Here is a 22,377-nt window from a genome sequence, read left to right as displayed (position 1 = left end):
TTAACAATGTTTTCAGAGCTCAACTATACAACAAATATTTCATGTAACATATACCCTACACTTTAGCTCAAAGGTGACAGTTTCATTGGGTTGGTCTCTTGTTCTGTGCAGAGGAGAACAAACAGCAGGTCCTGTTCAGAACGAAAATAAAATAGGTGATAATGGATTACAGGTAAATATTGCTGGTGATAAATAAGGTTTTCTTATAGCTATGCTGCACTCAGAAGGCTTTTGTTATGGACAAGGAGGAATGGAGTATTTGCTCACAGGAAACAGAACGAATGGAAAAGGCTCATTTCATTGTTTGCTACCAACATCTGCCGTCACGACCGTGGGAAACTCTCCACTTGGATGTGAACGTTACCACTATCACCACTCAGACTAACAGCACCACTCTTATCATTATTTAGAAATCACAGAGATTACACTGTTGTTAAGTTTGTGGGATGTGAGGACACAGACATTTTTTTGATCACAGAATAATTAACTGGAGCAATGCTGAAGCAGCACATTTCCCTTGACTAACTGGTTCCTCAATCTGCTAGTGACATAATGGGTAGTTCCTGAAAAAATCCCTAAAATAGAGCAATCTCCAGTTAACCACCGCACAAGGTTTGCTTCAAGTCCTAGTTCCAGCATGATGATATCCTTGAAAACAATTCTTCTAAAACCCACCACCACAGAATTTTCATTTTTGTCTTTTGATTATTTTTAGACCAAATTTGCCAATCAAAATCAACGATACAAATAACGATACAAAGATACTTAGAATTTTTCCTAACTGCCAACTATAAACCCAAGTCAAATTTTGACCTGTTTGACAAACTTTTGTACAGTACAATGCAATTCTTTCCCCATTCCTCCCTCCTACCATTTAAGGCCATTCTATGCCCAAAACGGTTTCTTCATGTTTTTCCAGATGCCTAACACGGAACAGCTTTGACCTTCTCATTCACACACACAAACCAACTGAATTGATTCTACACTATACATATGTGGAAAAGATATTTAATTGTAAAATAGAAAAAGTAGGCCAGAGTACAGTTTTAAGGGTAATTCTTCCGTGTACAGTATAGATAAACCAGACTTTTTGCTTAAGTTTATATAAACAATTCCATAAAAGCAGTGAACATGGAACAACAAAGCAAAGCACAAAGAGTTTTATCTTACAAAAAACAGATCTGCACAGTAATTCAAAATTTAATGTAACACAGCACTGAACAATCTTAAGGCAGCTCAGTCTAAGCACAGGACTAGAAGCCAGGAACTCCTGAGATCCATTCCCAGGTGACCACAGGTTCACGTGGTGTTAAGCCAGTCAGTAACACTCTCTTGTGTTGCACTTATACCAGTTACAGAATTGAGACAATAACACTCACTTACCTGCCTCAGGCAGTGCAGTAAGGGTTCTTTAAAAGATTTTACAATGCTCTGAAGATGTAACGTGCCATATAAATTTTAAGCATAATAGATCACTGCACAGACACACACAAACACAGTATCACAGTGAGAACAATGATGCTGGGCAGGAAGAGCATCGCTACAACATAAAAAAATTACTTGTCCAATTGCGTAATTAAAATGCAAAAGTCCGTTAATAAAAAAGTATCACTGAAGTAATTTCAAGGCTATTGGGGAAGAGAGATCAACAGGGATATTCTAAAATAGCTACTGTTTGTGTTCCAGTGGAGACGTTCTTTTCCATTCATTACTGAACTTTACAATGTTCATACAGAAAAATTGTAAGACACACAAAGTGAAGTTTCAACGCCTCCACTACCAAATTTTGCCTCTTAATATGTAAATTAAGATACTTTTTTTGTTCTTCTTAATTAAAAATTACATTCTTCCAAGAAATATACCATCCACAATAAAACTGGCTGCTAGCTTACTTCAAATGACCTATAGGCTAAACATTTTTCTCATAATTTTTCTCATCTTTGCTGAAAAATACCTATGCAAGATGTATGTGTAGAAATTATAAAAACATGCAGCATATGTACAAACTGAAAAGTTTAAAAAATATTAGCTTCATATACATGTAAATCTACTTGGATATATCTGAAATTAAATATAAAAATTTCACCACCTAAAATAAAAAAAAAAAACCAAAAATGGTTTTCAGAGAATCTGAGATAACTACTTAAAGCTGTACAAAGATTTCCACCTGGAAATGTCTTATTCAGACTAGTTGAGTTGTTATCGTGTAGAAATAACTGTTAATTAATTTTGTCACATAATCAAATTCCATATTGTCAGCTTAAATCAACATCACCCTTAAAACTGTTCTGTTTTTCAGAAGTTAGATTCATACTAAAATCAAAAATTTCACAAAAACATTGGCTTTTCATGTTTCTGGATCCCTTCAAAAAGATTTATCAACTCATTTTGAAACTGTAAAAAAACCAACTATTTACAGTATTTAATTTTAAATACTTTTCACAATTTCTAAATTCAGAGTTTTTATGTTACAAGAAATTAATCAGAGCTCACGGCTTAAGTCCAGTTATCAACTTGTAGCATCTTCTCTATCATGAAATCCCATGGCTGTACCTATATAGCGTACAGTTCAAGATTGTACTGCAGGTTTTTGAAAGTAACAGGCTTTGCAGTGTGTTCATTTTTTATTAAACAGCTTCTTTATTAGTCTGGAGGCGGTTCATTGCCTCTAACTTCTGCCGATAGGCCTCTGCTTCTTGTTCCTTCTTTAGAAGCTGCTGACGGTATTTTTGTGCTTCTCTGTTTGCCTCATCCAGCTGTTTCTGAAGAGTTTCTCTTTCCTATTAGAAACAGAACCAGCAATACTTAGTCAAATAAGTATCAAATACAAGTTAAAATGGCAAATACTTTTCCTTTACATGCAGTTCAAGTGTTAGGGTATTGTGTAGAAACTGTTCAGTTCTTACTCGGGCAAACCTGTATGAATGCTGCTGTGCAAATTAGACCCCCATTATCACAGCAGCCAACTCCCCACATAGGGCTTGAAGTGTGGAGACAGTAAATCCCAGTCTATTGAGCTGCAAAGGTACCACACAAAAAAGAGCTAAATAAAGATATCATCGAAAAAGAGCTAAATAAAAAAAGTGGAAGCATGGTGATTAAATACTAACAGAATATATTAACATTTCTCCAGTGATTCAATTCCTGTTGTAACTTTTAAAAACTGGAATCTAATCTAACAGACTTGTCCCTTGCTGTTGTATTTCTAATCAAACAGTAAAAATGACAAACTGTTACCTATCAGCCATCTGCACTGGAGAGTGTCAGCTGCCCACTGACCAAAGCATAGAGCTGACTATTTCTAAACAGTGATTGATACTCTGCAATCCAGAGGTCTAATTACATCCCCAAACACACCATATCTTTATGAATTAACAGGCAATTAGCCAGATAAGCTTTTTTTCCTTTTAGAAGCAGCAAGTAAAGAAATCCTTAAGTAACTGCAGAAATCCTGCATACAAGTATGTTGAGGATGGATAAAAAATGGTTTCCAAGCAAAATAATATGGGGAATGCCACTTCCTCTGAAGCTGCCTTAGGAACTATGGAGAACGTATTTCCATCTCCAGTGATGTAGGTACTGTCATTTTGTCTGATGTTGCTCTGAGCCCAATTGAAAAAGCAATTTGCTTGGGAAATAGTTGTGATCAAATACTCAATCAAATACCATTTCATCAAAGTGCATCATACTTTTATGAGTAAGGTAATATTGGATTTAAAATCATTCTTTCCACTGTAATTAGTACAAAGGAACAGGAAGGAAGGTTGCCAGAAAAACAAGCCATCCCCCAGAAAAACAAAGCTTATCAAAAAACTGAGGTCCAGTGAAAACAAGTTGTCTTTTTACCATATTCCCATCCCAGCAGTTCAGTATCACATTCCCATTTAATACCTCTAACAGTTGTTAAAAGTTTCAGCCCCCCACACTCCCGTAACAGCATCCCTATTCTTCACCTCTGATGCACATATTTTCATGGTCAGAAAAATACAAAATACTCTGCCCTCCCTTCTACTTGCTACTGTTCTCAGTACTTGTCACAGTCACATTTAGCAGTCACATCTCAGCTGAATGTGCTGAAATACAATGACAGAGGTGGTCAAATCATTGCTAACAGCAGCACCTGTACAGCAAAAACAACAGGTGAAGGAGATGTTATTAACACATTATAAGGAGACTAGCTAGAACACAGAACAAACTCCAGTAAGTGCAATTTGATTTTCCAAGGGGCTTTAAGAGCTGCAGACAGCAAGCTAGGGTTTGCTTCATTCAAAACATATGCTAATAAAATGAGAGCTCATCTGATTTTGCTTACTTATTTGAAAAGGAAGTTCAGCTTCCATCTCTGAAAATTTGGATTCTTGCTTTTAAGGCAACTTTATGAATGGTCAGCCCACATAGCAACTAGCCTGACAGATGCCAAATGAACAACAGAGCCTACACCTCAGGATCTGAAACACACCAGTGAACCTCCAGCACTAGCCCAGCCAAAACGTCCTATTTCCAAAAGTTCTCTCTGCAGTATGAGGGGAACAACAGCTTATGTAAAACAGCCTCATGAATTAGAGTGTTGGTGAACAGAGCTACAAGACAGTTCTCAGGGAATTAGTCAAAACAGTTGATCCTTCCACATGTGGAAAGCAGCCTTTCCTTTTTGAGGGCTGGGATATACTGAGCTGGCATTATGCATCCCATGAATTAGTCTCATAAAAGCCATCAAAAACCTAATACTGGCAAGAAGCAAAGCTGCTCTATCTACTGGCCTGCAGAGAAATAAGAACCACTGGTAGTTCACTGGCCAGAAGTCCTGTGCTGCACTACAAACAGCATGGGGCTATCACTGCTATGGAATGTGTGCAAACATCTGGGGATGGAATCACTGCTGTGGAGTGTGTGCACACCACAAACATCTGGGGATGGAATCACTGCTGTGGAGTGTGTGCACACCACAAACATCTGGGGATGGAATCACTGCTGTGGGGTGTGTGCACACCACAAACATCTGGGGATGGAATCACTGCTGTGGAGTGTGTGCACACCACAAACATCTGGGGATGGAATCACTGCTGTGGAGTGTGTGCACACCACAAACATCTGGGGACAGAATCAGTACTGTGGAGTGGGGGCATGCTGCAAACATTTGGAGGTGGAGAGGTTCTCGGACCACATCTGAAGAATATTCCCCACAGAAGAGAGAACTAGAGCTGTGTACCCAAAAGTAGTACAGCACATTAAGAAAAAAAGGAAAAAACCCAAGTCTCCGTGGCATGGCCAGAAGGTAAAACCAGTATCGACTAGACAGACTACCAATACCTGTAGATTAATACAGCAGCTAACAGGTGTAGTTTTTAGACTGTCACAGTCCCAACAAACAGAATGAGTTAAGGAACTGAAGCCAACTGTTCTGTGTGACTAGGCAATGGAAAGAACCCAATGCTTCTGGAGGAGCAACACGTATCTACTGTGAACTCAATGGTCAAAATTCATTTCCTAACTTTGACATCTAGAATAGAGAGGACTCTATCTGATCTAGCAATTTCATCAAACCCAGAAAGTGTTCTTGGGACATTGGTTAGAACACAACCAGAAGCATTCTAAAGATCTGGAGTCCTTTTGTATCACCTCCCCAGGTAAAATTCAAATTAGAGGATTCTCAGTGCTCTAAAGAAATCTTCCATTTTACCAGGGAATTTTCTTCATTACATTTAAGTTTTCTTAACAGTCTAACCACTGACAGTAAGAACACCTGTAACTAAAATAACCAACCACTCTTTTAAACAATACAAAGACTCAGGATATGAATCCATGAATATAATTAGTTTACAATTATTATTTTTTTTTAAGTCTAATGAAATGATTGTCCTGGTTCTAATGCGTGTCACCTTTCAAACATGCAACATGGAAAAAACAGTCAAATAAAGAATGAAAATAAAAATCACTACATGTTAATGAATTATGCATGAAAATGAAAAACAGAGTATCTGTGTGACAGGGTTTTTCTGCTGCCATGCCATGATTAAAATATCAAACTGCTTACGAAAACTGCTGTCACTCTTCAAAATGAGCTGAAATGTTTGAACTTAACATACCCAGAATAGAAAATTTAAAAACACCCCTTCAGCTTTAGTTGTTCCACAATACTTTCACAGAAAAGTTCGTCACCTCACCCGGATGGGAGGATTTTCAACTTAGAAAAACTTTCAAACTACAGTTAACTGTTCACACATTATGCATTTAAAACAGCTGAAAAAAGCATTCAGCCTTGAATCAACTCTTTGTAATAAAATAAAGGAATGAGTTAGCATGAAGCAGAGAAAACAAACAATAAAGGTTTTCTGTATTTCCATATTCTAAAATATTTTAAAAATATTTTAATGAGGGGAGGGGTCCCACTCTCTCCAATTTCAAATTATCTACCACTGTCTGTGATGAAGAAATTTGAAGTGAACCAACTTTATGTGCACTTCTTTAATGCCACTGCAACTGAAGTAAGGTAGCACCATACCCCTGTGAACCACAACAAGGCCCTAAAGTCAGCTGGCCTTCACACAGAGGCAGAGGTCTGCATGTGCATTTCCAGTTGTACAGGCAGGGACAAGAAAGTCATCAAAACTTCCACTTGAAAGTAACAGATCAAGTAACTCATCCAAACCAACTTCTTTCGATATTTGAGAAATACGTTTAACATAGATAAATGAAACTGGTAATCCCCTTAAAAGAATTATTGGTATTGTTATATCAATTATCTGTAATTAGGAGCAGGTCAATTTATCCCTTAACCAATCTGGATTTTTTAAAAATTCATTTAATGGAATTACTAAAATACTTAAGGAAATGTAATTTCCTTTATGAATAATTCAGGCAGATTTTTAAAAGTGTGAACAAAAGAAATGCTTTTATTGTAACAGTCATACATTTTTAAAAATGCAGCAAGAAAATTTCAACTGTCAGGATAATCTGTAATGACCACAAAGCTGCAAAGGCTAAAAGTATTGGATGCAACAACTTAGGGACACAGAAAGTAAATGATGAGAGGTGGTAATTACTGTTATTAGACATGGATAACATATAGCACATACTGTACAACAAAAAGCATTCAATTAGGCACAATTTCATAATATGAACAGAAGTTGGAGAATACAACCTTTGATAAATGAAATATCATGGAGTTGACAAAATGAGAACTTACAGTCTAGTCAAAGCAGACAGCAATTTTCATAAACTTTTGACCAAAACTGGTCAGCACAATTGGAAGTAACAGGAAAAGAAATGAGATGGTTGACCTTTTGTGGCTAGCATAAAAAAAGCTACAATTTTAAACTGAACAGCTACATCTATCTGTCTTATGAAAAGGAAAGAGTTCTGAACATTTTCATGTCTTTTGCAGTATAGTTTTATAAAAACCAGATGGTGCAAAGTTGTGTAATAACAAACCACTTTAGAATTAAAAAAAAAGGCAGGGGACATCACACAGATAAAAATTAACAAACGCGGAATCTCATTGTTTCACGCTTTCCATTAGCAGTTATCTAGATACCATGAATGGAAAGGAAACATTGCTAAAAATGATCTCACAATCAGGACAGGCACATGGCTGTAACAGAAAGTTGAGGGTACAGTGCTCTCATTCACTCCTAGCGGAAAGAGTCAAGTCACTCGATAACGTATCAGCACCCAGTTTTGAAAACCAGCTAGTGATCTTCAAGGAAAAACAAAAAAAATATGTTCTCATATATTTAAACAAGTGTCACTTTTACATGCATGACCACAGGATCAAGCAAAGAGCCCTCCTATTTTCTTTTTACAACAACTTTGTAAAAGATGAATTTCACTTACAGGAGAGACTGAACAAGTTAAATGTTTCACACACTTCATTCTGTGGTAACACAGAAATTAACCTCCTGAACAACACAAAAACCACAACCAGATACTCAGTCCTGAACACTGTTTAACACAGATCACGTAATATACTCCTTACTTCTATTTCTGCAGACTCCACACGATTTTCAACAATCTCAATGCACTGTCTCTTCACTGGCGGTTCTTCACTTATCACAGTTTCTTCAGCAATGTCTGTTGCTGGAACTGTTAACACTGAAAACATATTTGTACACATAAATACATTTACTTCAAACAGTATTTGCCCTATGTAAAACTAGTATTATTTAAATAATTTTATTAACAGCAAAAAAATGCAGATACTTTTGCTTACGAAAACACATCTATATAATAAAGTGCACTATAAGTTCAGTGAAAATCTACTAAAAACTTTAGTTGTTTGTATGCTGCTAAAGAATTTTAAAATTCGTTGTTATCAAGGTCTACAGTAACTAGCTCTGGAGTATCACTGCCATTTTTCACAGAGTAAACAGACATGGCAGAGAATTGCAGCAGAGTTACCAGCCTGTCAACTCTAACTTCTGTAGCAGACCATCTATATAACATTTCTTAAAGACATACTAAATACAAATCTTGCTTTTGTTTTAATACGCCTCAAGTAATTAAAAAATCCAGTAGTTATTAGCCATGAATAAGAAAAGCAGGGTTCTCAGTAAATTCATATTCTAATTCCTCACACAGCCATCTGACAAATAAACGTGACTGTCACTTCAGTTACTATCTACACCCACTCACTCATAATGATAACTAGGTGTACTAGTTCAGGCAGACTGGGAACCAAATAATTTGCCTCCTGTGTACAACTCTTCAAGCTTCACACTGGAGTCTTCATGAAGAAACCAGAGAAGGAATCATTTTTATCTAAATAGCGGCAGAGCATCTTTAAAAGAAACCACCCAAAGCATACACATCACAAAATAGGATTTATCACACTAGCAACTTCTACGAAGTACATATGGCCCAAAAAAAACCTGGTTCTGTCAGTGCTGCTCTAAAACTTCAGGCATGTAAGACCTGACATTTATTCTGTGAAGAACATACTCCATGGGACTCGCACAGATTGCTTCATGCATTAGATTTCCAAACTCAAGCCTCACCTTCCCATAGTACTTCCAGCAAGGCAACAGTGTAAGAATTAGAAGGCGACTTTTGTTTTACTTCATCTTCTAGTTTTTGTAACAAGTTTGCAAAACTCAAACTTACTGAAGGCAAAGCAAGTAGTTTTCACTTTTCTCTTAAATGTCCCATTTCTCCTCCATACAGTCGAGTAACTCTTCCATTCTCTCTCCTAAAGCAGAGGCTCAGCTGACATGTGTTAACACACTGAACTGCACGAGCTCCTGTCTGAGCCTCCTCTAGTATAAGAATTCATAGATGTACATGGAATTGTCCAAGCTATTTGCACCTAACGAGTCATTATTATTACTGCAACTAGAACAGTTCGTCAGGCTGGAATCATACAAGTGTGCACTCACCTTGCTGCCCATCTGGCATGGTCACAATGATGGGTTGCCCTATCCCACTGGTTGGAATGGAATGCAGGTTACCCAGCTGAATGCCATCCGTAACTATAGTAATAACCTGCTGACCTCCAGAACTGACCACTTGCTGAATGGCCCCATCCACAGATTCTGCAGTCACAACTTCTTCTGTGGCCACAACTATCAACAGATTAATAAAGAAATTAAGTTCATTTATAAATGAAGCTTTTATGATTTCAAATACATTTTGGTACAGCTGAGAAAAAATTTCTTCCATGACTTTCAGAACTTGAGCCCCCCAATAAATACTTTATTATATATTATATTTTAAATAGTCTTTCATCAGGCCAACATAAAGCACTCATATTTTGAAATATGGATGCAACACCATCCTTGCTCAATATAATAATATTGATATACACCACTCAAAATTGACACTTTGAGTTCGGTGTTAACAGCAATTAATTCAGCAAGAACAGGAGCTGCTTTTAAGAACACAAATAACTTTCACATTGTACACAAGCTGGACTAAATTACACTGACTGCAGAATAAAACAAAAATTAAACTTGAAATACTACCTTGAAACTACTTCTCAACCAATATCTTGCCAGCTGTACCTCAGGACCCAGCCAGATTTCTCTACTTAACATGGTCTTCAAGATGGTAACAGACTAAAGGACCCCTAGAGAATCTTAAAAATTTTGTCTGTACTACATGGGTACTTCAAACACAACAACTTTATTTCTTATACAAAGTATGAAACAAGACTAAATGGAAAGTTCTGCAGAGCTGACATTTTTACACCTTCGAAGAAGAAAGATAAAGCTTAAGAAGTAAAATAAACATTGTATGTATATAATTTTATAGGTAAAAGTGAAAATTCCACATTAATTATCCATTTCAAATTCTTGATTCAATAATCAGTATAAAGCTGTGAACTCTCACAGTCCTGTATTACTTCTACAAATGAAGGCAAGATAAGGAAAGCCTGCACTCAGAACTACAACGCATACCCCAGCTTCCACTATCTACTGCAAATGGGGTGTTGTGCTACCACCCTTACTTTTTTAAAACAAGATGCAGAGACAAAGAGCAAGATCATTGGTAGCACAATCAAAGAAATTCAAGAACACTAGCTCTGTATTTTATTTTCAATTTGTCAGGGTAAAAGCAAACCCTTTGATTTGAATAACAGATATTAGAGTGCTCTCTATCTACAGAGATGAAATTAAAATCCTATAGATTGTGTTGTGATGTTCAAGATGAGAGAAGGCAGATAAAACTCTGAAGCTTTCATCTTTTAAGTTAATTACAATATAACATACACAGAAAAATCACTCTGTAATTGAGATAATGACTGCAGACATTGTCTTCTGAAGATCTTTATGTTTAGATTAGTGTCCTATAACACTGCTTAAATATTCAGAGAGTGTTTACTCAGGAAACCAAAACAGCAACTCCCACATGAATAAATGGTGTTGTATTGAAGTTGATTTGGCTTCCAAGTACAGGCTCAGCAGCAAGAAAGGGCACTGTCACAAAAAAGTCCAAATTGCAAGTGCCAACACTAGGTGCTGTGGCAAACAGCTCTGATCTTTCGGTGTCAAATTCAGTTTTGGGGTTTAGTTCTGGAAGGAAACATTGCTAGAACTTAATCAAACCTTGAAAGAAAAGAGGAGATTTTGTCTAAAAAGAAGCTACTCTATACAAAAGAGAAATAGCCCCATAAATATGGTCATTATTCCTTCCTTGTTCTCCTTCTGTACCTATACCCATAGAATCATTATTTTCCACACTACTTCATGTGCTGAAGGAAACTTGAAGTTACGTCCTTTTAATTTATTAAATGAGTTTAAATGACTTGGCTTTCTAACCTGGTGTTTCCGAAGAATTAGACAACGGAGCTGATGCTTCTGCTAAAGCTGCCAACGTAGCTAATACTGATGTGGATGAATTTCCAAACTGTACAGCAGACACTCCTGTTTCATCTAGAAGGATGGAAAAAAAATTAGCTGATAAATTTAAAACCAGCAAAGTCCCTTTTTCTATTTTTATTGCACTGAAACTTCTAACACACACTTCATTTTCAGCAGCATTCTGCTGAGCCAAAGTGCTATTCTGACGTGATGTTTGTTAAGCAAATAGAACTTCTGATAATTTATCCCTGTGAAGATTGTCGTTTTAGGTATGTACATATTTACAACACACAAAAAACACTGATGAGGAATATGGTAACTATTCTTACCACTGTTTTTCCTCAAACCTTTTCACTAAATGGTGAAAATCAATTAAAGTACAAAATCCCAGAAGCTATCCTATAGGCATCTAAATACCTGTTCCATTGGATGTATTTGCAGAAGATACCAGACCTGTTAGGTTCACCACCCCTCCAGGTCCGATGATGAACTGCGGTGTTGCTGCGTGTATCGTCACAGTGTCCGGACTCTCGGGATTCGTATTGATTTGGTTCTGCATTGCAATCTGGGAGACAAAGGGAACATCATCATTCCCACTGCAGCTATAAAGAAGTTGGTGACCTTGTGTAAGAGCTAGAATTATTGCACACTGCACACAAACAGGGAGGGTCTCCCCCATTATACTCATGCAACACACATACATCATGTCCCTTCTCCAAGTTCATAAACTATTTTTTTTGGTTGAAATCTAAAGACAGAAACTCTCTTGGAGTGAAAGAGTTTAACAACAAACCACTACTTCTCCCTACCATTTACTGTAAACAAAGAAGACAAGGCCCTTTTGCAGAGATGCAAGCTCACAGATCTAAAACAGAAGTCTGAAGAACCAAGACTGCTGGGGCAGATACATGTCGTGAAAAACTGCTCTGACAGCTTAGCAACTGCCGTTAAATGTACGTGGCAGTCTTTTTGTCTTTCTATGAATTACTATTAACTTCTACTTACTATACCCTTTCTGCAATCAGGAGGAGGCTAAAGGAACAGATCCAAAGTTCAGACATTTAAAGACATAGGCAGGCAACAGATTTATCCAGTGGCATAAAGATATTTTTCATTTGCTTTGCATTCCTTTCTCAATAAGACTTAACACATAATATGCCTTTAACAGCACTATTGAACGGTCAGCACACATTTCCATAGAATTATCTATTACGATCCCAATTACAGTCACTTCTCCAACAATTGAATCCTAGCTTTTCTAATCCTGGAAAAACTGGCTTCTCTTCAGTTTGAACTCCAACTGTTAGGAAATTAACATCCATATATGAAGCTAACTGAACACTAACGTATAGTCAACATATATTATCAGAGTAGGAAGTTAATTTTTCACACCTCTGTTGTGAAGAGTCCACCTACCTCTGTGCATTACGTAAGCCAAATTTAAGAAAATAAAGGACACTTATCCTTGACTTTGTAGGTGGTGAAAATGTTCTTTGGCCAAGTTATGTTTACTAACATTAATCTCATTTCCATGTAATGAACTAGGCTGCAGTATTTCATTATCAATATATGGTGTCACAGCTGCTATATTAAAAGCTTAGTTTATGACATATCATCAAGTACTTTGCTGTAAGTTCCCTTAATATGAGGAATTAAAGTTACCTGCAATATTTCTGCAATGTCTTCATTTCCATTGTCTACTGCAATATCTAATGCCGTTTTGCAAAATTTACTCTGCGCATGAACATCTGCTCCGTATTTTATCAAGAGTTCTACAACTTCTTGGTGGTGATGTTCAGTCGCCCAGTGAAGTGCAGTCATTTTGAGCATGTCCTTCGCATTGACATCAGCACCATGCTACAAACAAGATCATTGCATAAACTATGTCATCAGAAATATCTGAATGAAATAATGCTGGTCACAGAATGAAGCCCAAAATTGTCTTTCTCTATCAGGAATGGCCTGTTATCTTACATTTACTCATTTATTAAAAGTAATCCAATCTAACTACCAAATACTTTATTTACCTCAAAAGGATTAAAGATTCCCTAAAACACATCTTGCTTCTAAAATCTGTTACTAAACACAGGATCAAATTAGGGAGTATTCTTATTTTGAAACAGCAGTAAATAATTCACCTGAAATCATGATGATTTTAATGCTAAAATAAATTACAGTTCAATTGGAAAACAAAGCTCCCAATGCACTCAGTTTAACTATTCATGTAACTACAATGTTGGTTTCATGACTAAAAGCAAATTGCAAATATCTCATCATAAACCATTGCAATAACCTCAGTTCAGACTTGTTTCAGCAGTTCTTACCTTAAGTAAGACTTCTACTATGCTGGCATGGCCTTCTGATGCTGCCATATGTAACGGAGTTCGGTCCACTTTGGTTCTGGCATCCCGACTTACACCTGCTCGCAGCAACACTTCCGTGGTGGAGTAGTGTCCATACTGTGCTGCTAGATGAAGTGGAGATGTTCCCAACTGGAATGGAACACAAAACATGCAGTTCTAACAGATGTCAGTATGAAGCATTTCTTCTTACTCTGAAGCTACCAAATCCAGGTGTCAAGCCACCACTTCAAAACCATTTTCCCTTGCAAGGGAAAGAAGCTGTTGAGGCTTTTACAGAATATGAATGGGGGAGGGAAGTTTGTCGTTGCTTTCTTTTTACTGTGTTTTTTCTGTCTTTTTGAAGTGTAACATTTCAAGGGGCCTAACCCCACTTTTAGCGTTGGTCAACAGGGACCTTTGGAAGTCAATTAAGTCTAATCTCCTGCTCAAAACAGAGTTAATTTGAAAGTTTGGTCACTAAGCAGATTAAGGCTCTTAAGAGCTTGTAAATGCCCTAGGAATTTTGGGTACCTGACCTCTCTCTACAACCTATTCAAAAATCAGCACCTCCAAAAAACAACTCAGTACCCCTGTATCAGGGAACTCTCATATTAGATAGCTACGACTGTTTTCATAATTCAGACTTCCTACTATACTAAGTGCATAAACACAGTAACTAGGAGGATGATTGCTGCTTTTTCCCACTAACCAAAGTTCATCTTAAAAGTCACCAGAATGAGTTCATTCACAGTCTGTTACTAAAATCAGTAGGAGGTCATATGAAGAAACAATTTTAATTTTGAATCAGACATTATGATGTGACTGCAGAATTCCAAGAAGAACTGTGATATAAATGCTTAATTGTAATAATACTATTTCTTTCTTTGGGTGAAAAAAGCAAGACAATTTACTTTCCCCACTGCAAAAGTTTTTTTTTACCCAGTCTGTGGTAAAAGGTGCTCCATTTGCCATCAAAATGCGAACTTCATCATCTTGACCTGCTCGTGCAGCTTCTAAAAGTTTCTTTCCCAAATCTACTAGTGACATCTAGTGAAGGACATAAACGAATATAAAGACAAAATAATAACATTAATACTATTTTAAGTACATACATGTTGACTTTTTATTATTATTATTATTATTATTATTATTGTTTCCAAACTACTCTGAAAAGTTCAAAAACTGGAGTTGGCATTTTAGCCATGAGAACAAGCTTTATTGATTACAATAAGCACTTTGATTTTAGAATTACTTTTGCCAGCCAAACAGAACTTATACCAGGGCAAAGATTTCAGTATTACAATACTGTAACCACAGCAGCTGAAAAGTTAAACGAAATTTTAACTGAACTGGATGTACATTTCTTATAGCAGAAGGTGGTTTAAAAGCTCTCACCTGATACTGCAACCTTTGTCCAGCTTTCAAATAGTACTACATCATGGCTGCTGTCATACATCCCAAGGCATTACATCCACTTACCCAAAATGCCTACATGTACTTAGGAGGTACCACTACGTAAATGCCCTGAGATAGATATGAAACACAACACCTTTCTAACATCTTGTCCATCACTATTTTTGTTCACCCTGTAATGTAATTTCTGTATCCCCAGATGCAAAACTACACAATAAGCAAATTATTGTACTACATACAACAGATACATGAAATAGAATCTTTGCCTGAAAACAAATATTACTACCTGCTTTAACTGTCTACAGTTACTAAAAACATGTTAAGTGCAAAGTTTTGAGACATGACTGAGATACTAGCTGAAAAACCTTCACATTGTGATTGGATAAGGTCGCTTTTACACCACAGTTCCATATAGCACTTGCAACAATACACGTACACAATTCACACCTATCTGTTTCTGCTGCATCAAAGATTTCCTAGAAACACAACTTTTTAAACTCACCCCATTTCATACTTGCTATTAAATTTGTTTGGTAAAAAAAGTTAGAACAAAACCATAACTTATGCTACTAACCAAAAGATACTACTAACATTCTAGTATACCCATAGCTATGTTTTCCAGTAAAAGGATGCTAAAAATGGAATTGCTTTCATCAGTTTAGTTTCCAGTCACAAATAAATTTAAGCCTGTATTACTAATAACAGCAGTTGTGAGGCCATGCAGCCAATGTCCTACACAAAGTAGAGAGTATATCAGTTCAGGAAAGAAATCCCATTAAACATACAAACCTATCACAAAAACAAGTCCCTGGCTCAACTAGCACATTGCCCAATAAACTAAAAACTATTGACTTTGGAAGAAACTAGAAAGGAGACCAAAATACTGCAAATGCAGTACTCGGCACGTATCAGTAGGGCCATGAACTAGAGCAATTACCTCTTTGTCTACAGAACTGACTGCAGGCAGCAACATCCCTGCCACCAAAATACTCCATGTATGTCCATTCTTCTAGTACACATGGAAATACTGATTTGTCTCCAGCCAGAAAAGGGAAGAGAAGCAGGAAGGTGGCAGGACAGGACAAATACTGACAATGGGAAAAGGAAGGAAAAAAGGAGCACAGTCAGATGCAGAGGAAGGAACAACTGCTGTCTCTCTTCCATAAAGAAAAGGAGCCAAAGAGAAAATCTAGGAAAGACCCTAAGGAATGGAATAAGAGAAAATCTGTCACACCTGTTAAAGAGAGACACTAGAAGTAACAACATAAAACATAAGATGAGATGGCATTTGGCAAGTGCAGCAGCGAAATGAAGGAATAGAGCACTCCCTTTAAATGGCTTTTTTTCCCCAGTGGGGATTGCAAGTTAAGGAGGAAAAGTACGCACACGGACACACATCTTTTTTCTGGTGGCCTAATACCACCACATCAAGGCCCTCAGAAGCAAAGGAAAGCTGGAACTTAATTCAAAATACTGCAGTTATGAACTAGCTCAGAAAGACAACGATCCATTTTCTTTATTTTTGTTTCAAACAGCAGTAGAGCAAAGGAACTAATAAAACCTCATTTTGTACTTGCAGAATAATTAAGGTTGAAGGGGACCTCTCAATGTCACCTAGTTCAATATCCCAGTCAGAGCTGGCCCAGGGCTCAGTCCTGTTGAGTTTTGAATGTCTCTCTATGGATGAACATCCCATCATTTCTTCAGCCTCATTCCAGTGTCCAACCACCCTCATGGAAGAGCTGCCTTTGGTGTATACCCGTCTTCCTCCACTAACCAAAAAGACACTCATGATAACAAGCTTGTACTTGGTGTCTGCTAAAAAGGTGAATTAAAATAGTCTGTACCTTTAACCTATTCAGAACCCACTGACCACATCTATATATCTATATATCTATATATATATATATATATACACACACCACTGTAATGAGCTGCAAGTTGTTATGAAAACCCTATGCAGCAAAAGTAAAGCCACGCTCCCCTAAAAAAATCAATTATGGTGACCTCAAAATACCAGTCTCACTCCCAGGAGGTGTTAGGGACAAACTTTAGAACACATTTTCAGAGCCTCCTTGAACTATTAGTGTGGAGCACAGTCAGTGAAAGCACACCACTTCTCAATGCAAAACTAAACAGTTTTATACTACACTTGATAAAAAATGTTCTAATCAAGGAAAAAAATAACCTTTCATTACCACATACTCCTTACATTAACCAACATTCTCTCAGCTGATATAAAGTGTTTGTAGTTTAAACAAGCACTAAGCCTCACACGAGTTGATATATGCCTCATAATGCAGAATTTTAACTTCAGTTAAAAGAGAAATGAATTAAGTTTCAGTTCTCATGGGGCACTTGGAAGCATGCTTGGGCCATCTAGTGGAAAAAAGAAAAAAACCCAGCAAAATTACACTGTTCAACTAAAATAATAAAAATCCCATTATATGTCACTAATGCACTACCAGCAGCAAATGAAGAGGCCTTTCCAACAAAACTCATGCACGTTTAGTCACTTTTAACCAATGAATACCAGCACTCACAAAATTTCTCAAGAGTAGTCAACCCAAAGCTGATTCCCACCTGGCAGCCTATTCCAAGGACCAGTACTGTAAGAAACCCCTAAGTGACAAACACCATGCCCAACTTCCCCTCTACTCATCCATAGCACTGGGACACAGCAAGAAGGATCTGCAGTGTCACAATCTCCCATCCCAGAATACCTTTTCAGCTGCTCTCTTGAGATGACTCAGTAACACTACAATAGTGCAGTGATACTATCACAAGCAAGCTTCTCTATATGTAATACAATAATACATTTAAAAGTGAAATGAGATTGCTATTTCAAAGAGCACTCTGCTGCTACTCCACAGTGCTAAAATCAACTCTGCTGAACTGTGTTAGAGGGTTCTCTTCACTAACTGTGTCATTTCCATCAAGCTCTGCTAACATGACAGCTGTGTAACACTTCACACGAGGACTTTTTTGGAGAATAAAAACATCATTGGCTCTGAAATAAAGACTTGAGACTGTTGGAGTTATTCTTATGGCAATGTGATAATGTTTCAGACTTCTAAGAGCTCCTACACAATTGTGTGACTCTAGAGGGTTTCATCTACAACTGAGTAAATAGGGAAAAGCTTCTGCTGGATTTAGACTTCTCCTGACCTTCCACATTACTGCACTGTATTCCGCACAGTATCATTAGCCAGATGCCACAATTAACTGGTAATTCAAAATAACATCAAATTATTATTGCTATTTTACTTCTGTTCAAAAGAAAATCATACTACTTTTTTGCATCCATCTTAGGTTTAGGTTTGTATACACTCTATAAAACTTTGAAGATCATAGTGTTACCAGAAGGGTACAGAATAGCACTCAACAGGCACTTAGGTGGAACTGTGTGTGAAACAGGCTCCATGGGAAGCAAGTGGAGCTAAAAACCCTGCAACTTGGGATGCCTGGGCTACCACACCACAGTCTACAGACAACAGAGCAGCAGAGCCTGCAGTCCAAACTAAAATTAGGTTTGGCTTAAAACGTTGCAGCATCTCTCAGACTGGTGTCCTGCCCCCAGGACCCTGCCCTGCTCAGCCCTGCTCCTCTTCTATCACTGCAGGGCTGAGCAGCAGTTGGTCAAGATCAACAGACACAAAACAGCTGTTGCAGAACATCTGCCAACATGGAGATCTCCCAGCCCAGTGTTTGTCCCAAGGCACACTCCTGAGAGAGACATCCTTACGCTAGAGGAGCATGGACAGCAGCAGTGCAACTTACCCAAGGTAACCAAATCAATGTACGCCCTAGCTCTGATAAGGATCTGCAATCACAAAGTTCCATTAAAGGCTCATTGAACACTTTTCCCTACTCAAGTGACAGATGGCAGAATTGTACTTAGAAGATAGCTAGAGACCCATCATCTCTCACATCCACTACATCTGGAAAAAGAATGTCCTTTCAGAACGTCTTTTTCTTTCCACTGTTTAAGAAAAAACCAATTTAACCTGCTTCGCCAGACCTGACCTTCAGAAATGCTGCCACTCTACTGATTTCAACACCTCACAGAATTGCTAAAAATTCAAAATAGCCATTTCTAGCTAATTTTATGTGCCTGTTCGTACCAAAGCCAACAATATTTTAAAGTACAGCATAGAGTAGTTAGCATCTCTTAAAACACTTTGGCATCATTTTATTGTACATATCAATTAGCAGAGATTATAGCAACTTACACGGGAGAAACTCAGAAAGTTCCTGTCTGGTTTCCTACGTCAATCAAACACCTTTTGACAATGATTTCACATGTGATACTTCGAACCTTAATATAAATATCATAGGCTTAGACTATCCACGTTTCTACTGTAAGAGTGAAAATTACACTAATATGTTAATTGCAGTCAGCTTTAATTCCAGTGCTTTCAGCTTTCCTCTGTGACTGTTGTATTTGTAATTAAATTCTCTCTTGTTTGTTTGAACAGCAACATGACCTTCATGTCAGACATGCATCAGATGAAAAATACCTGATCTGAGAAAAGCAAACATTGTTGAATAGCTTGGTGGCAAAGACAGCCAGGAGTGTTATTAATGCAGGTCTGTCCTCCTATTAGGTTCACACATTAATTTAAATAAGCACCAATCAACAATGAACTCAATTAAATAACAGAGAGTGTAGAAAAGCCTTTTCTTAAAAAGGAGAGCACAGATTTGGCCATTATCTGTAACACCTAAAGAGTGTTATTATGCAACAAGGGTGAACCACTGGCAGAGAGATTTGGACTGGCACTACCAACAAGCTACACAGTTTTCGCAAATAAATTTGGCACTAGTAACCAAAAAGGGTAATTTATAGCAGCTGTGACTGACACGGAGCATCCAAGGGCTTGTGATGTAGCCTTTGAACTGTACCACAGCCTTAGGAGGCTGCCTCTGGTTAATTAAACTTGAAAATACCATGAAATAAAAATCATCTGCCTCCTACCTACAGCATCCATTTTATCATAAGGAATCTTCCTCGACAGTTTCTGTCTGGCACATAGGCCTAAAAAAAAAATCCAACTGAGAAACAAAGTGTTTTCAGCAAAGAAAGTGGGTCACAAACAAGAGTCTCTATCTAGTGTATGCTTATCTGCCATATATACTCTTAACCTTACTCATATGGCACACGTTCGCTAACAAATATTTGTGTGCCTACAAATCTCAGCTAACTGCATAGTCTTACTAATAGTTCAGAAGTAACGAATAACTTAAAACAAAATAGGCCGAAGAACTACAGGATGTGCATTCAGAACTGAGGACATTTAACTCTACTATGAAGCATTTGCTGTTAAATCAAAGCTACCTTAGACAGCAGGTTAAACGAAAATACACAAATGCCTTAAGAGCTACCACAGACGACTTCCTACAGGGGATTTCACCAACACGCCACCAGTGTCCCACCAACGGAAACTACTTTGACTACTTGGGGAAAACAAAACAAAACAAAACAAAACAAAAAAAAAAAAAAAAAAAAAAAAAAAAAGACAATGCGCACTAACACATCGTATCCCACTTTTATGCTCCCATCATACGCTTTATTAAAACTCCAAAGCAAGAGTTACAGACTCCGGGTGAGGGGCACTGCGGAGGGGAAACCGCTCCCTTCCCGCCCGAGCCGCCTCTCCCCAGGGCACCTTTGGCGCCAAGCTCGCGCACGCAGCCCCGCCGCCTCAGGGGCCCGGGCCGCGGCCCCCCCGGCCCCCCCCCGGCCCACGCGGGGCCCGGGACCGTCCCCACGCAGCCCACCCCGCGCTGCCCGGCGGAGAAAGCCGCGGAACGAGCCGAGCCCCGCTCTGCCCCACAGCTCCCGGGTCCCTCGCCGGGCGCGTCGCGCTCGCCCGCGCCCCGCGGGCCGCCCAGGCCGCCGCTGCGGCCCTGCGCGCCGCCCGCGCCCCCCGCGCGGCGGGGTCCCCGGAAGGCCGGCCGGCCGCCCGCTCTCCCCGACAGGAAATCCTGGCTGGGCTGGGCGCTGCGGAGGGAGCCGCGGCGCCGGGTTCCGGGGGAAGTGGAATTATTTTTTACCAGCGAAGAGATCAACTTCCACATCCGGTAACAGGGCCCTATACAAAGGCGCAGACTGACCTGGAAAAGCTTGGCCGGCCGGGGGGGGGGGGAGTGAGGGAGAGACGGGGCGCGGGGACGGGCCCTTACCGTGCTGCCGGCCCGGCCGCCGCCGCCGCCGCCGCACCGACCCGGGGCTCCGCAGGCCGAGAGCCCCACACGAGAGTCCGCGCCGCGCCCGGCGGAGGGACACGGCGGGCGGAGGGGAGTGGCGCGGCTCCGCGCGGCTCTGCCCCGCCGCGGGCGCGCGGGCGGGCGCGAGGCGGCGCGGGGCGCCCCGGGCGGGCCCGGAGGGGCGCCCGGCACTTACCATGGGCGCGGGAATTACCTTATTAACACAGACATCGAGGGAAAGGGGCGCGCGGAGGGATACGGCCTCGCCGCCGCACAGCGCGCATGCGCGCCGCCGCGGGGAAAGGCGGGGAAGCGCGGGCTGGAGGGGCCCCGCCATGTTCCGTCCCGCTGCCCGTCCGGCGGGGGCAGGGCAGGCCCCGCGCTCTCGGCGGGCCCGGGGTGGCCTCCGTAGAGGTAGCTTATGGAATAAGAGCAGGAGTCGCTATCCCGGGTTACTCTGTGCCACAGGGTGGCGGGGCTTGCGTTTCCCGCCTCTTGGTTGCTGGGGCTCTGCTTGTGCTCCCAGGTGAGGATGCACTGTCTGAGCATGGACTTCGCTGCCTTGCCTGCCCGAGGCAGGGCTTTAGAGATAATCACGGCATCAGTTCGGTTGGAAAAGACCTCAGAGATCATAAGAGTCCAACCTGTGACCCAACACCACCGTGTCAACTTAGACCACGGCTTGGAGTGCCAGGTCCAGCCTTTCCTTCAACACCCCCAGGGATGGTGACAGCCCGTTCCAATGTCTAATCACCTTTTCTGTGAAGAAATTCTTAATGTCTAACCTAAGCCTTCCTGGCACAAGTCAAATATATGTTCTCTTGTCCTTGCAATGGTTACCTGGGAGAAGGGGCCAACTCCCTCCCACCTGGCCACAACCTCGTACCAGGGAGTTGTGGGGAGGGATCAAGTCACCCCTGAGCCTCCTCCAGGCTGAACACCCGCAGCTCCCTCAGCCACTCCTCAGAGGACTTGTGTTACTTCGCAGCTTCATTGCGCTTCTCTGGACCTGCTCCAGCCCCAAAATGTCCTTCTTGAATTAAGGGTCTGAGAACTAGGCTCAATACTCAAGGTGTGGATCCACCAGTTGCAAATACAGGGGAAGCTACATTTTGGGA

At 39.8% G+C, this 22,377-nt stretch overlaps 1 protein-coding gene across 5 annotated transcripts; it reads right to left on the bottom strand.

The window, feature by feature from the left end:
* Positions 1–992: 992 nt before the first annotated feature.
* Positions 993–21,522, bottom strand: GABPB1 (GA binding protein transcription factor subunit beta 1). Of its 5 annotated transcripts, none has more exons than XM_048318162.1 (9): positions 21,474–21,522; positions 14,576–14,683; positions 13,619–13,786; positions 12,957–13,151; positions 11,712–11,859; positions 11,253–11,366; positions 9,372–9,557; positions 7,976–8,091; positions 993–2,780 (listed from the first exon to the last, which is right to left on the bottom strand). In XM_048318162.1, exons 2-9 carry the CDS (start codon positions 14,681–14,683, stop codon positions 2,628–2,630), a joined length of 1,188 nt encoding a protein of 395 aa, XP_048174119.1. In that variant the 5' UTR covers positions 21,474–21,522; the 3' UTR covers positions 993–2,627. The 5 variants fall into 5 exon arrangements, with proteins under 5 accessions (XP_048174119.1, XP_048174116.1, XP_048174117.1 ...); XM_048318159.1 differs by lacking the exon at positions 21,474–21,522 and adding an exon at positions 21,236–21,336; XM_048318160.1 differs by lacking the exon at positions 21,474–21,522 and adding an exon at positions 15,032–20,002.
* Positions 21,523–22,377: the final 855 nt, after the last annotated feature.

The sequence above is a fragment of the Corvus hawaiiensis genome, chromosome 13 (genome assembly GCF_020740725.1).
Source record: "Corvus hawaiiensis isolate bCorHaw1 chromosome 13, bCorHaw1.pri.cur, whole genome shotgun sequence".
In the NCBI taxonomy this organism is placed as follows: domain Eukaryota; kingdom Metazoa; phylum Chordata; class Aves; order Passeriformes; family Corvidae; genus Corvus; species Corvus hawaiiensis.
This window is presented reverse-complemented; position numbering and strand designations above follow the sequence as displayed.